The 13,975-nt window shown below is 37.0% G+C and overlaps 1 protein-coding gene across 1 annotated transcript in view; it reads left to right on the forward strand.

Annotated features, from left to right (window-relative positions):
- Positions 1-1,704: 1,704 nt before the first annotated feature.
- LOC107561022 (ubiquitin carboxyl-terminal hydrolase 43-like) overlaps positions 1,705-13,975 on the forward strand; it is a 24,789-nt gene continuing 12,518 nt past the window's right edge. Inside the window, exons 1-4 of the mRNA XM_016245350.1 lie at positions 1,705-1,762; positions 3,090-3,252; positions 9,111-9,219; positions 12,102-12,202. Coding sequence (XP_016100836.1) covers positions 1,705-1,762; positions 3,090-3,252; positions 9,111-9,219; positions 12,102-12,202 — 431 coding nt within the window. The remainder of the gene's footprint in view (positions 1,763-3,089; positions 3,253-9,110; positions 9,220-12,101; positions 12,203-13,975) is intronic.

Raw genomic sequence — 13,975 nt, forward strand, 5'->3', positions numbered from 1 at the left:
AATGTTTTTCATGTTACTTAGTGATTTAAAAGCTTAAATATAGACTACCGTTCAAAGGTTTGGGGACAGATTTTTTTTTTTAAGAGATTAATACTTTTATTCGGCAAGGATACATTAAATTGATAAAAACTGACAGTAAAGACACTGACATAGTTTAAAAAAAAAAAATATATATATATATTCTTTGAATAACTGCTATTCTTTCGAACTGAAAAAAGTACTGCAGTCTGTGCAAAATTAGTAAGCAGCACAGCTGTTTTTTAACATTGATAATAAGAAGAGATACAAAATCAGCATATTAGAAGGATTTTTTGAAAGATCATGTGACACTGAAGACCCATGTAATGGCTGCTGAAAATACAGCTTTGCCATTGCAGATTGAATTACATTAGAAAGCAGTCATTTTAAGTTTTAATAATATTTCACAATATTATTGTATTTTTAAACAAATAAATGCATCCTTGGCGAGCACGAGAGACTCAACATTCGTAAAACTTTTATAGAAAAATATTATTTAATGTGATGGCATTTTGTAAAATTATTTGATATTCAATATAAATAGCAACCTATTTGTACATGTCGCTATCATGTCAGTCATAAGTCCTATTTGAATGGTAGTTGTTTCTCATGTGGATGTCTGTAAAAATACATTTCTATGGCACCTCAGGGATAAAACTCATGCATTTGGATGGCAATTTATTCACGATGGAGGAGTTAGTTCTGTGATCCTATGAACACACTGCTCATGTGGTCAGTCGCATGATTGTGTGCTGTAAATAAAAGGCCATATGCTTGGAATAATAAGAATAATTACATTTTTACATGGGTGGTGGGTGAAAATCACTGGCATTCTGGATTTGGACGGCAATAAAGTGTTGAAAATAGTAAATGTTGAAAATAGCTTGAGAAACAATTTGTCACGCTTCACGAGGGAGGAACGAGGAAATGCTGGGGAATACATGAACTAGAATTGTTCATACGCCCTCCCGGACGGCGCGTTCTGTGCCATAACAGTACCATCGGAGAGGGGGTGGGTGCCCTGGAGGCTGGTGCAGGACTGGAACAGGGCAGAGACAAGGAGAGCCTCCAGGGCAGATCAGGAAGCCATGGTGGAGCAGGGAGCTCAGGGAGCCATCCGTGACCTTAGCCGGCTCGGCCACCACGGCCACATGCCCCCCCCCCAAAAAAATGTATTGGGGGAAATTAGGAATTCTGAGGGGTGCTCTGGAGGAGCAGCCACTTGAGGGCGCTCTGGAGGGGATTCAGGGACTCGAGCCCTCACCGGGCTAAACTCGGGGACCGGAACCCTCTCTGGGCTAAACTCGGGAACTGGAGCTCTCCGTGGGCTATACTCGGGAACTGGAGCCCTCCCTTGGCTTAACTGGGGATCAGGAGCCCTCCCTGGGCTTAATGGGAGATCTGGAGCCGACACTGGAGTGAGCTCTGGGGCTGGGATGAGGGCTGTCTTTTCCTCCTCATCCTCCTCCCTTGGTTACAGGTGATTAGGACGGCCGGCGGGCTTGTCGTTGTGGCAGCCGGTGAGCTTGACTCGGGAACGGCCGGTAGGCTTGATTTCCACGGGCTGGCAGGCCTATCTTGACTGAGGAACCGCCGGCGGAGAGATCCCAGATCGGGATCGAAGGCTCACCGGATGACTGCCTCCTTCCAGTCGAGGTTGGTGGTGTCTGGGAGCTCTGCGGGGAGATGGTAAGTCACCCCGAGTCGGAAAAGCTTCACGAGGGTTTCCCCCTCGAGGGAGCTGGTGAGGGCGAGCGGCACGAACACCCTTGCGTAGACGATCGGGTTGGGGCTTGCCTGAGCCATGGCGATGAACCTCGCTCGTTCCTTCATATGAGCGGGGAGAAACGAATGGCAAAACAAAACACTTTTAAAAACAGAGAAAAAGGCGCCGCTTACTTTCAGTTTTTGGTCCGCTGTTCTGTCACGCTTCATGAGGGAGGAACGAGGAGACGCTGGAGAATACTAGAACTAGAATTTAATTCAATAAACAAAGGGATACAAATACTGAAACTTATGAATGACATTTAACAGCGGACGGGAAACAAGGGGCAAAACACACTATAAATACACAGACACCAATGGGACACACCTTGGAACAAATTAACTAAATAATCAAACACAGCTGGATACAAATTCACACAACGAGGACAGGAACAGGAAAGACCAAATAAGGAAAACAGGAACTCAACAGGAACATACACATGACACAATTACCCTTCAATGAGGGCTATAGGAATTGTATTTGCAATTTTCCTCTAAAATTTAATTTACACCAAAAGTTTGCCGTTAAATATACATTGGTCTTCCCGTTCAAAAATGATCAGTCACATTTATAGAAAGACATTAACATTAAAAGTAACCTGTCATTTTAAATTGTCATGATGAGAAAAGTAATATAAGAGAATGTGGCATTAATAAAGTTTTGAAGAGCCAAGTTGAAGTTCAAAAGTTTTTCATGCTTAGGATTGTGTATGACATTCTGCATGTTTTCTTTTTTTTTACATTTTACTTGATGCAGAACTAAAATGTGAAATGGTACATGTTTCCAGTACTTAGTGTCTACACATCCTGATACAGCAGATACAACTTATAAAAAACACGACTGATCTTCTGAAGTAAGACAGCGTATTACGTACTATAACAGTCACAATTCTCCCTCCACTTTCCATTCAAACCACTAAGCTGCAAAAAAGGGTCATTCAGAAGTCATATACTGAAATCACCAAGAGCACATTAACGTGTGACCACCTACGTTTACATATTCAGTGTCAGTACTAATTGAGTAAGCCCCAAGAAGCTGTGCTTTACAGTGATTTTAGAACAGCTAAGAGACAGTATTAGGCATGATGCAGAGTGGAGTACATATAAAAATTTAAAAATGAAAATGCTACAGAATTGTACCTACTGTAAATGTATGAAACATAATTGACCTTCCTTTTTATATTCTTATGTTTTTGAAGGCTTGAAAAACTCTATGTACAAAGTTCTAGTTATTTATAATTATACACTGTTATTTTAAAACACTAAGAGTGTTTAATAACATGCTTATTTCTTTTTATCTTTTGTAGGGTTCCATCACTCCCTCCCTTCCTCGCCCTACACTGCAGAGCCCGAAGGTCACAGGTTACCACCCTCAGGGACGTTATCGTCAGAATTCTTGAATCAGGGTGGTTCTCCAAAGATCCTTCTGTTAATCTGCAATGTTGCTGGGTCTGGCCAACAAGCTACAAGGTAACTAAAGCACTATATATTAAAACAAATGTTACAGAAGGAACCCTCTAAGTTTCTAAGTTTCCAAATCATTTTGTCAACGAAACCCCAAATTGTTTACCTGAGATTTCAAGCAATGTTTGAACCCATTCAGTGGACCCTTTGATGGATAGTGAGACAGAGATGTGATTTCTTTACATATTGTTTATAATGTAGTGGTACTTTTTAAGCCTGGCCTATAATATTGTGTGAAATACCAGGTTCATTTATTTTCTTACTTTAAAGGCACAATATGTAAGATTTTTTTATTAAAATATCCAAAAACCACTAGAACAGTTTGATATATTTTGCTGACTTGTGTACTTACATTATCCCAAATGTTTTGAAGAATGTTTAAATCCAGAGAAATAAGCAATTTTAAATAGTGACGCGGACCGTGTCCATAGTGTCAATGTGTCGCCTGCCAAAGACGTCATAACCCCTCGATTTCCATTTTTCCGTTTTGTTTTGTAGAAAACATGGAAACACCAAAGACGCTTTAATATGTTGTGCGTTTTAATAGACCGTTGACGACTGCACAGAGTAGCATTATAACAGAACTTTTAAATGTATCTAGTATGATAAAACAGTGCTGCTCCCCCCCCCCCCCCCACACAACACCGCGGGGAAAGCGGGGAAGCGGTCGACTGTGGCATAATAAAAGCTCAGCTGCTTTTGAGCCGTGTGTCACGCTCGTTCAGCGGCCTCGTTTCAGCCTCACCCTGCTTCATTTTACTACGTTAATAAATCATTAGCTCATCCATGAACATGATTTCTGCCCGAGTCCCGTCGGATTGCATCGGCTGTGGGGATGAAGACCACAACTCCCATGAATCCAGACTCAGTCACGGGTCATCAAACTACGCCTTTGTCTATTTGTTTATTTTGAATACGCGCCCTCTAGCGGCGAAAATGACATATTGTGCCTTTAAGATGCTTGCTCTACATTGGAAGGCCATTAAGCAATATGTAGCGTCTGCATATGATCATGCATGAGCGTTGGACTGTTTATGGCTTAAAAGACCCCTTATTATATTTGAATATTGTGTTTTTGTTTAAAGTATTTGGTTTTCCACAAAAAATAGTTTGCAGTGCTGCCATTAACCCCCTTGAAGACGTGTTAATAAATACAATAAACAAATTCATTCATTCGTGTGTTTGTTAAATATATAATAAATGATTCAGTTTTATATGTAATAATAGAAAATTGTTTATATGTAATAATACAAATTGTTTGTTTTACCCATTTACAAATATACATTAATTTTATTTGGAAAATGTAAGTAATTTATTAAGTATTTCCAATTTAAAAAAATACAATGTGAAGCAGATTCATAACGCATAGAAGCATAACGCTGTAGCATTTAGTCCTTTGCTATAGTTGTTTGTTCCCGCAGAACATTACCATGTGATTAAAAGACCATTTAAAATCTAGGTCTTTTTCGCATTTTAAAGATCCAGTATTCCAAATGTGCTGTTCTATGAGTCAAGTGATTCATTGAATATAATTTTTTAGACCTACTGCTACAAGAGACAATTCAAGATGCACAAATACATTAATTCATACAAGTCTGATCAGTCAACTCTGTCAGAATCAATAATCCAAGTCAGTAAATTGCAGCACAGGAATCATCTTGCATGCTACACTGATCGCCTGGACTCTGGAGAGTGCTGCATCTGGCACAGTCTTCGTCACTAACCTCTAGCTGTCAGTCAGAGCTGCACACAGTCTCGCTCTCTCACTCATGGACACAGAGCTTTGGGTGGAAACAGATGACGGGTATTCCCCTGAAACACTTTAGGGCCTAAAGAAGAGAGGAGAGAAAGCGAAAGAAAGTGTTTGTGTACTGCACCTTAATGGCAGATGCCTGCAGCCTCTAGCCCACATTTGGTAGAGAAGTTCAGGGGCGGTTCTAGACCAAAGTAACTGCTTTTAGGGGGCACAATTTTAAAATTCATCTTAACCTACTTTAAGTATTATTAATTCAGTCTAATAGAATTCAGCTCTCATGCTTATCATGTGACACACAGCAGCCACAATACCACTGTATAACTGATATAGGCTTATGTCCCTACTGAAAAAATAAAATAAAATCATCACAGACAATTTTAATGGTTAATTTTTAGTGGAAACATTACAAACCATCAACTTTTAACCATTAAAACCATTAAAAATGGTTTACTGTAGTTTGTTTTGGGACATATTCCATTAGGATTTATTGGTTTTAACAAGCCACCTATAGAAGGCAACCAATTACCAGTAGAGACCCACAGGGTCCATTACAGTTTCCAGTAAAACCAATACAAGTCCCATTATAACCAGTAAAACCATTACAAATTTTGTAATGCTGTCTATTTTTTTTAGCAGGGTTATTAATTTATTTTTATTTGAAATATTCCCAAAATATATCATGAAATATCTCAGTTCTCAAATATGTGTAAGTAAATGCATTTTGCACCTTTATAGATTATGTTAGTTGATCTATAATGGGCGATGGGCAAAGTAGCCTAATAGTGTAATCTAATAACTTTGCATAAAAATCCATATTTTTACTTGAGAGACATATTACGCCCCTTTTTACAATATGTAATATAAGTCTCTCAAAATACTCCACAGATCATTTATTATATCATTTTGAAAATGCCTATTTTGAGCGGAAGCAGAAACGGGCTGTTTTTCGGGCCTGTCTCTTTAAATGCAAATGAGCTGCTGCTCCCCGCCCCCTTTTCCAGAATAGAGCTCAGAGCTGCGCCGTTACAGCTCGGACCTGCTAAAAAAACATCTGCTTTGGTTCTGATTATCATGTTTATCGCGTTAAAAATCATGCGTTTTAAACCATATTAGTTTAAACTTCTGATATACGGTTTTCTGAGTGCACACATCCGAAGCACACGGACAGAAAGTGGCCACCAGACAGCATGCGAGTACTAAACTAAGTTCTCATTCACACACAAGTTTACGTAAAAACACACGAGTTACAAAAACAGTCGGTTATGTCTGTGAAGGTAAACAGCTGGGAAATAAATTGCATGTTTATTTTAGATCTGTGTGGCAGCAGCAATATACAGTTAATAAATCAATAAATCCACTGCTCTCTTGTCTCCTCTGATGCTGGGACTGTAAATATTGTTCTGTGCTCATCTGTGCAGCCAAAGACAGAACAGTTAGCATGTTTTGCTCAAACTTTCGCCATGGCATTAGAGCTGGTACACCGTTGTCGCTTGCTAAATCAAAATGACGGCACCATGGGTGTAAACTTACAGATTAAGGGGCAGTAATATTATAATGAGATCCAAACAGACGCTCTCGTTTTTTCAGACGCTTGCAGAAAAAGGCTTACCAAAACAAAGTTACTGGGTTAATATGTTTCACGTTTCCTTGGTTGGTAGATGCACCGGGAACCTGATTATAGCACTTAAAACCTGGAAAAATCAGATTTTCATGATATGTCACCTTTAAGTACCAGATACGGGTGTCATACCTTTAAATTTGTTGACAGGGGGGCACTGGCCACCCCCTAGAACCACCCCTGGAAAAGTTGTCTCGCTGATTCAACGTTTGCAACAAAAGATAAAAGATCTGTACCAAAAAGTAGGTTTAAAGGGGTCCTATTATGCTCTTTTACAAAGTTTTGATTTTGTTTTGGGGGTGTACTAGAACAGGCTCTCATACTAGGCTGTTTGAGAAAAACATTATTTTTCACATATTTTACAATATTACAACACCTCTCTCCTCAGTCTGGCATGAACGGCTCGAATAGTTCCTGTATCAAATGAAGACCCGCCTTCTGAAATACGAAATGTGCTGTGATTGGTTAGCTGGGCCAGTGTGTGTTGTGATTGGCACCACTCGGCGCCTGGTCGGGAAATGTCATGCCCCTTACCCCATAGCCGCCTGCGAGCTTCAGTGTAAATATTGCGTCAATATCAAATCAATTTGAGCACGATTTAAACCCGGATGATTGTAACCACTCTAAGTTTGTCTACCTTGGGAAAGCTAGCGTGTCTCCGACATAGTGATAAGACTCGTTGCCTTCTCTAGTGCAGCTCAACCAGGTCTCGTCCCATTCGTCGATCTTTGTGATATCACAAATCCCGGAAAATATGCGTTGTAGTCCAAACGAGTCGTTCATTGTAGTTTTTAAAAAGTGATTTCTGTTAAATGAAATATCTCCTTTTGAAGTGGACTTTGAGCTTTGTAACTTTGCAGATCTTTTTTATGCTCAAACAGCAACATTGCAGACTAACTAAAGTTGAAAAAAGTGAAAAAGCATAATAGGACCCTTTTACATTTTCAAGCTGATAGGGTGTTTTAAAGGTGAATTGTGTAATTTTTGCAATGTTAATTTGATATTGTACCAACTTCATGTGCAGAGACAACTTTAAATCCATTCATAGGTTGAATTTGCAAAACATTGCTCTGTTTGCATGAGCAGTCTGATGTGTCTACTTCTAATTCAACCAATGTTGTTAGTTTGCCGGTCTACCTGTAATATCTGATTTCTGGGAAACTGACTATTTTGCTTGGGAAATCATACTTATTTGTTTGGTGCAGTAGTCTCGCATAAGTGAGGAAAGTGGTAACATTGGCAAGTGAATTCTTAGGGACTATGTTACCAAGCGAGTATTTACAAAGAGGGAGTGTTAAGTAAGGCAAATAATATTGTGAGTGAAAAGAGGCATCCTCTTGCCTCTGCTTTTGAATTTGTGCCATCTGGTTGACTATATTGTCTTCCTTGTTGTATTATTATTATTAATATTTTATAAATGATGACTAGCTGGTGTTGCGATTCACTCACTCATTTATTCATTTTTTATATTTGTGTATATATTGTGATTTCTAATGCCTGTGAACATGCTGCAAACTCACTTTCCCTAAAGTAAGCTAATTAAGTAACCAGACTAAACAACATATATGACTCTACAGCTTATACTGGCCAATAGCTGCTCATTTAGTCAGGAAGTGACAGTCTGACCGACATATAAAGTTGTTTTATTTTTAAGAAAAAAAAAATATTTTTGAAGTTTATACCACAATAATAGACTGATGTGAAAATAAATAAAAAAATATAATAATAGTAATGGCAATGCAGTCTGCACCAATGTTTGTGCAGAAAACACTGAAAAAATAATGGAAAATTTTGTAGACACTGTGATCAGAATTTCTGCCTGTCCAGAATTTCCACAGACTATCTAATTAACTAAATGCTGACTAAATTCCTCTTTTCCTCAGTTCCACTATAACTCGTACTGCTGTCATTCCCAGAGAAAGAAAGAAAGAAACAAATGCTTTTTCAAAACTCTGTTAATGCAATAATTCACCCCCCAAAAATGTGATGTTTTCAAGAAAACGTTTTCATTATTTTCAGTGGTGCTAGAATGTCAAGATCCTGAAATGTTGTCACTTATGTATTGACAAAATAGTCCAGGAAGTATATGTTTATTAGCATATAATTAAAAATAATGGAGTAAAAATTGTTTAAGGCGTCCAGAATTTCCACGGACTATCACAGACAACAGAATCTTGGAAGCATGACTTGATTAAAAAGAAAACCCTGTGTCCCCTTATTCTTGTAAAGTCAACAAATCAGATTAGAGCTTGCTGGATTGAGAAGATGAGATGAGATGGTCAGATCATCTTAGACTAGGGGTGTAGATAGATAGATAGATAGATAGATAGATAGATAGATAGATAGATAGATAGATAGATAGATAGATAGATAGATAGATAGATAGATAGATAGATAGATAGATCTTTGTCTTAGGTTGTTCAACACAGTCAAAAATGAAAAACTAAATCATGCTGTCACTCATTTTGACTTTTTCTTTTTTCTCTCCAGGTTTGAGCCTCCATTCCTGATGAGAGTAGAAAGGACTCTGTCTTGGGCTCATCTGCAACAGAGTGTCTGCAATAAGCTTTACTTATTAAAAAAAAATGCAATCATAAAGGTGAGTGTGAGCTGAACATAAATTACTACTCTCAGGTTTTGATGTTAGCTGCATGTGCTGTTGTTAGAGTTAAGGTAATTATAGGATACCGAATCTCTTTATTATGACAGAAGCCTCTCGGCAATTATGACACCGCTCTCCCTGCAAGCTTAAATATGCACATGGGAGAAGGATAATCATAGAGACTAATGAGTTGAACAGGAGATGGAGAGATGAGGTGAAAGAGAGATCGTCATGAGTATAAATTATATTTCACTTATTAAATACAAACCTGAAGAACTTTCCTTTTATTTCCTTGTAAGTTTAAATATGAAGAAATGTCATTATAAATGTATTCGTTTTCCCAAAAAGAGGGACTAGTTTAACTTTGCTAAGTTAGGGAATCATCTTAAGTTCAAATCTAAAATACATTTTAATCACTCTAGTAGAATCTGTTTAACTGACTTACAGTTTACATTTATCAAATTAACTAACGCATTAAATGCCACTTTGAACAGAAACTGGATGTCACTGTTTTGTAACACCAGTCCTGTTCACTGGCTTTGTTTGTTTTTTCTATGCTAATTCTCACAACTTATTTTACTTACAATATTAGACCTGATAGATTGTATAGGAGCCTTACGCTGCACAACAAACTAAATGTGTTGGAATGTATTTCAGAAAATTAATGAGAGGGAAAGACACAAGAGATCTTACAATGCCTCCTAATTGGTTAAGTACAACAGAATGACCAGTACAGCAGAGAGCAGAGTTGTATTGTTGTAATGTCTTCACAGCGTAATAAATTAAAGGACCAATATAAACTCACCTTCTCATACAAAAGACTGCTTCCATTTTCATCTGTTCATTTGCTCCCATTAAATCTTTAATTTATCACTCTGTACGCTTGAGTACAGCTCCATTTTGCTCTATTTCTGCTTTAAATTGTATCTTCAGAGCCATCCTCTCTTCTTCAGTTCCACTATAACTCTGCTGTCATTCCCAGAGAAAGAAAGAAACAAATGCCTTTTTAAAACTGTGATATTTTCATTATTTTCAGTGGTGCTTATATTCTTATATACACTTATATATTGACAACATTTTCAAGGACATACAGTGGGTACGGAAAGTATTCAGACCCCCTTAAATTTTTCACTCTTTTGTTATATTGCAGCCATTTGCTAAAATCATTTAAGTGAATTTTTTTCCTCATTAATGTACACACAGCACCCCATATTGACAGAAAAACACAGAATTGTTGACATTTTTGCAGATTTATTAAAAAAGAAAAACTGAAATATCACATGGTCCTAAGTATTCAGAAACATATAATTTAAAATAATGGGGTAAAAAATTTTTTTTAGCAGGTCCTGGTTTTCTGAACAAACATAAACCTGAAGCTTAAAGGGTTAGTTCACCCAAAAATCATAATTCTGTCATTTTGTTATTCTCATGTTGCTCCAAATCCTTAAGACTTTAGTTCATTTTTAAAACACAAATTAAGATATTTGTAATGAAACCTGAGAGGTTTCTGTCCCTTCATTGAAAGTCCATTCCACCAAAAGTTGATTAAGAGATCATAAAAGTGATACATATGAATCAAGCTGTTTAATGTCTTTTGAAGAGGTTTGATCAGGTTGACAAACATATTTAATTTAGGCTCTTATTCACATAGATACATTGATCAATACATACATAGATAACATGTCTTGGTCATAGACATTTCTGAGGACTTCCAGAAAATGTCAATGTTGAAAAGGTTGCAAAACTATAAGATTACAGTACATATTACAGTATACAAGTGGAAGTAGCTCAGCTACAATATTACTTTACCTTTGAGTGGTTGTTTAACAAAAATGATTCCAGGAGCAAGACAAGTAATACTGAAGGAAGGGCCCAAGGGTAAAATCTAAGGATCTGCCATGCATGCCAGCACAGTAATGAGGAAGCCACTGCTCTCCAAGAAGAATATTGCTACTCATCTAAAGTTTGCCAAAGACCACGTGGGTGAGCCAGAAGACTATTGGAAGAATGTCTTGTGGACAGCCTAAATATAACCACTGGTTTAAATGAGAAGAAGCATTACATGTGAGGGAAAACCAAAACAGTGCATTCAATAATATTACCCTCATTCCATCTGTAAAGCTGATGGTGGCATTATTATTGTTTGGGGCTGATTTGCTGTCTCTGGGCTTGGCATCATTGATGGAACGATGAATCCTGTGTTTTAGGGTGAAGCTCAACAGAAAGTGGGTCCTGCAACAAGACAATGACCTTAACACACAAATAGGCTTGATGGCCAGTTACAGAAAACATTTGATTGCCATTGTCACTCAAGGTGGTCAAACCAGATTCTGAAGGCAAAGTTTCACTCTTAAATCAACATTATCAGATGAAGATCTGATCTATGCGCACTACTGTTCAAAAGTTTGGGTTAGTACTTTTTTTTTCTTTTCTCCAAAGAAACATTTGTACTACTTAATATGTCTGTGGAAACTGTGCTCCATTTTTTTCAGGATTCTTTAATAGAAAGTGGCATTTTTTTGTAACAATGTAAAAGTCTTCACAATCAATTTAATGCATCCTTGTTGAATAAAAGTATTATATTAAAGAAAAAACGTACTGACCCTAAACTTTTGAATGGTAGCGTAGGTCAAATTTATTCAGAAAAGCAGAACATTTTAAGGGTTCAGAAACTTTCTAGCACAACTATTCACACCCTTATGCCATTCCAAATCTGAATGCTGTTATTTTTTCTATGGAACACTAAATTAGAGTTTTTGAAGAATCTTTTTGCAGTTCTTTTCCATATAATGACTTGTAGTTAAATGAAGCTACAAATGGAGGGTATCAATAAATTGGTGTTACATTTGTGATGAGTAGCTTTATTTTGCCTTCCACAGACTACTGAACTGTTTAGGATGCGTGTGGTGGGTGGGTCGGCTTCCTGCAGTTACCTGTCTCCCCACGACAGCAGACCACTCTGTCACCCAAACGTGGACAGGTGAGCCCACATAACCCAGCCGAAAAACAAAACACTAAATATATACTTCTGTTCGAAGGTTTGGGGGGGCGGTACAGTTTCTTAATGTTTTTGAAAGATTCTCTCTATGGTTGCACTTATTTGATATGGTGAAATGTTGCAATTTAGAATAAATGTTTTGTATTTTAATATATTTAAAAATGCAATTTATTCCTGTGATGGCAAAGCTGAATTTTCAGTATCATTACTCCAGTCTTCAGTGCCACATGGTCCTTCGGAAATCATTCAAATATTCTGATTTGGTGCTCAAGAAGCATTTTTCGTATTATTATCAAAGTTGAAAACAGTGCTGCTTAATATTTTTTGTGGAAATCATGATACATTTTTTCAGGATTCTTTAATAAATAGAAGGTTCGAAAGAACAGAGTTAATTTTTTTAACAGTGCTAAATCAATTAATTCCATCCTTGCTAAATGAAATTATTAATCTCTTAAAAAACAATCATACTGACCCCAAACTTTTGAACTGTAGTGTATGTCTAGAAAGTCCTTGCTACAGAATGTTTTCTTTACACCCTGAATGCTCATTAGTGCCGCTGAAGTTAATATCTCCAGCTGCTTTAAACTTTTTAGTTGGTCTCCAAACCTCTCCTGTGCATCATGTTTGTAAGGCTCTAGAGAGACAAACCCAACAAGCCAAACCATGAAGAGCTCATGCTCTCAGTGCTGTAGGTGTGTCACACACAGTCTCAAAGCCAATGATCCATTTCTTAATTTAAAGAGCTTAAAACTCAGTTCCACAATCGTGACGCAGCCTCGTGCGCTTCTGTGCTTGCTATTCTGGGCTGTTTTCCTCCCTCTGAAGTCAATATAACAGAATTATGGTGTTTTTATTTGTGAATGTGTTCGACTTTAAAGTTCGTATTTAAATTAGATTTCAGTAGAATGGAATGGATATTTAGAGCCGAATATGTATGAAAACACAAACTAAGGAGTTTAAAGTGCGTGCGTGCGTGTGTGCAAAATATGACAGGAAGAGATAGAATAGATGAGATAACACAAATATAAGAAGTTTGTTTTTAACATCTGAATTATTTTACTATTTTTGGAGGGGTATAAAGTCACAAATATCAGAGTGATACAGCTGTCCTGAAATCATAATGAAGATAAATGTAATTAAAAGAAATGTTTTTGAAAAGAAAAGCTAAAATAATTTGTGTATAATAATTCCTGTGTATAATAAAGGAAAAATAATGTTTCTAAAAAAATCAATGCTTAATAATATTTATATTAAAAATAAATATTAATAAGATTTTTTTTCTCTGCTAAATGAAACTCATGAGGTGTGACCATGAAAGTCATGATGCAACCAACACAAATAAACAACATACCCATGGAGATTTATAATATCTGATATGTTGCACAGTTAATAACAAGGCAAGGTTTGTTTCTGTTTTGTTTTAATATGCCATGTGGTGAAGATCAAATCAGCATATCTGAATATGTAATAATGTTTCATGATATTTGCAATAATTTGTGATATTTTTACAATACTTTTATGTTGCATACTCCACATTTGGTCATATTTTTATTGAAAATGGAAAAAGATGTTTGTTTATTTGGTTGGTTGGTTTTTACATTTACATTTACATTTACATTTAGTCATTTAGCAGACGCTTTTATCCAAAGGAATGAGGACAATAAAAGCAGTCAAAACTAACAAAAGAGCAACAATATATAAGTGCAAATGACAAGTCTCGGTTAGCCTAACGCAGTACACATAGCAAGGTGTATA

The sequence above is a fragment of the Sinocyclocheilus grahami genome, unplaced genomic scaffold (genome assembly GCF_001515645.1).
Source record: "Sinocyclocheilus grahami isolate Dianchi unplaced genomic scaffold, SAMN03320097.WGS_v1.1 scaffold752.1, whole genome shotgun sequence".
Classification (NCBI taxonomy): Eukaryota; Metazoa; Chordata; class Actinopteri; order Cypriniformes; family Cyprinidae; genus Sinocyclocheilus; species Sinocyclocheilus grahami.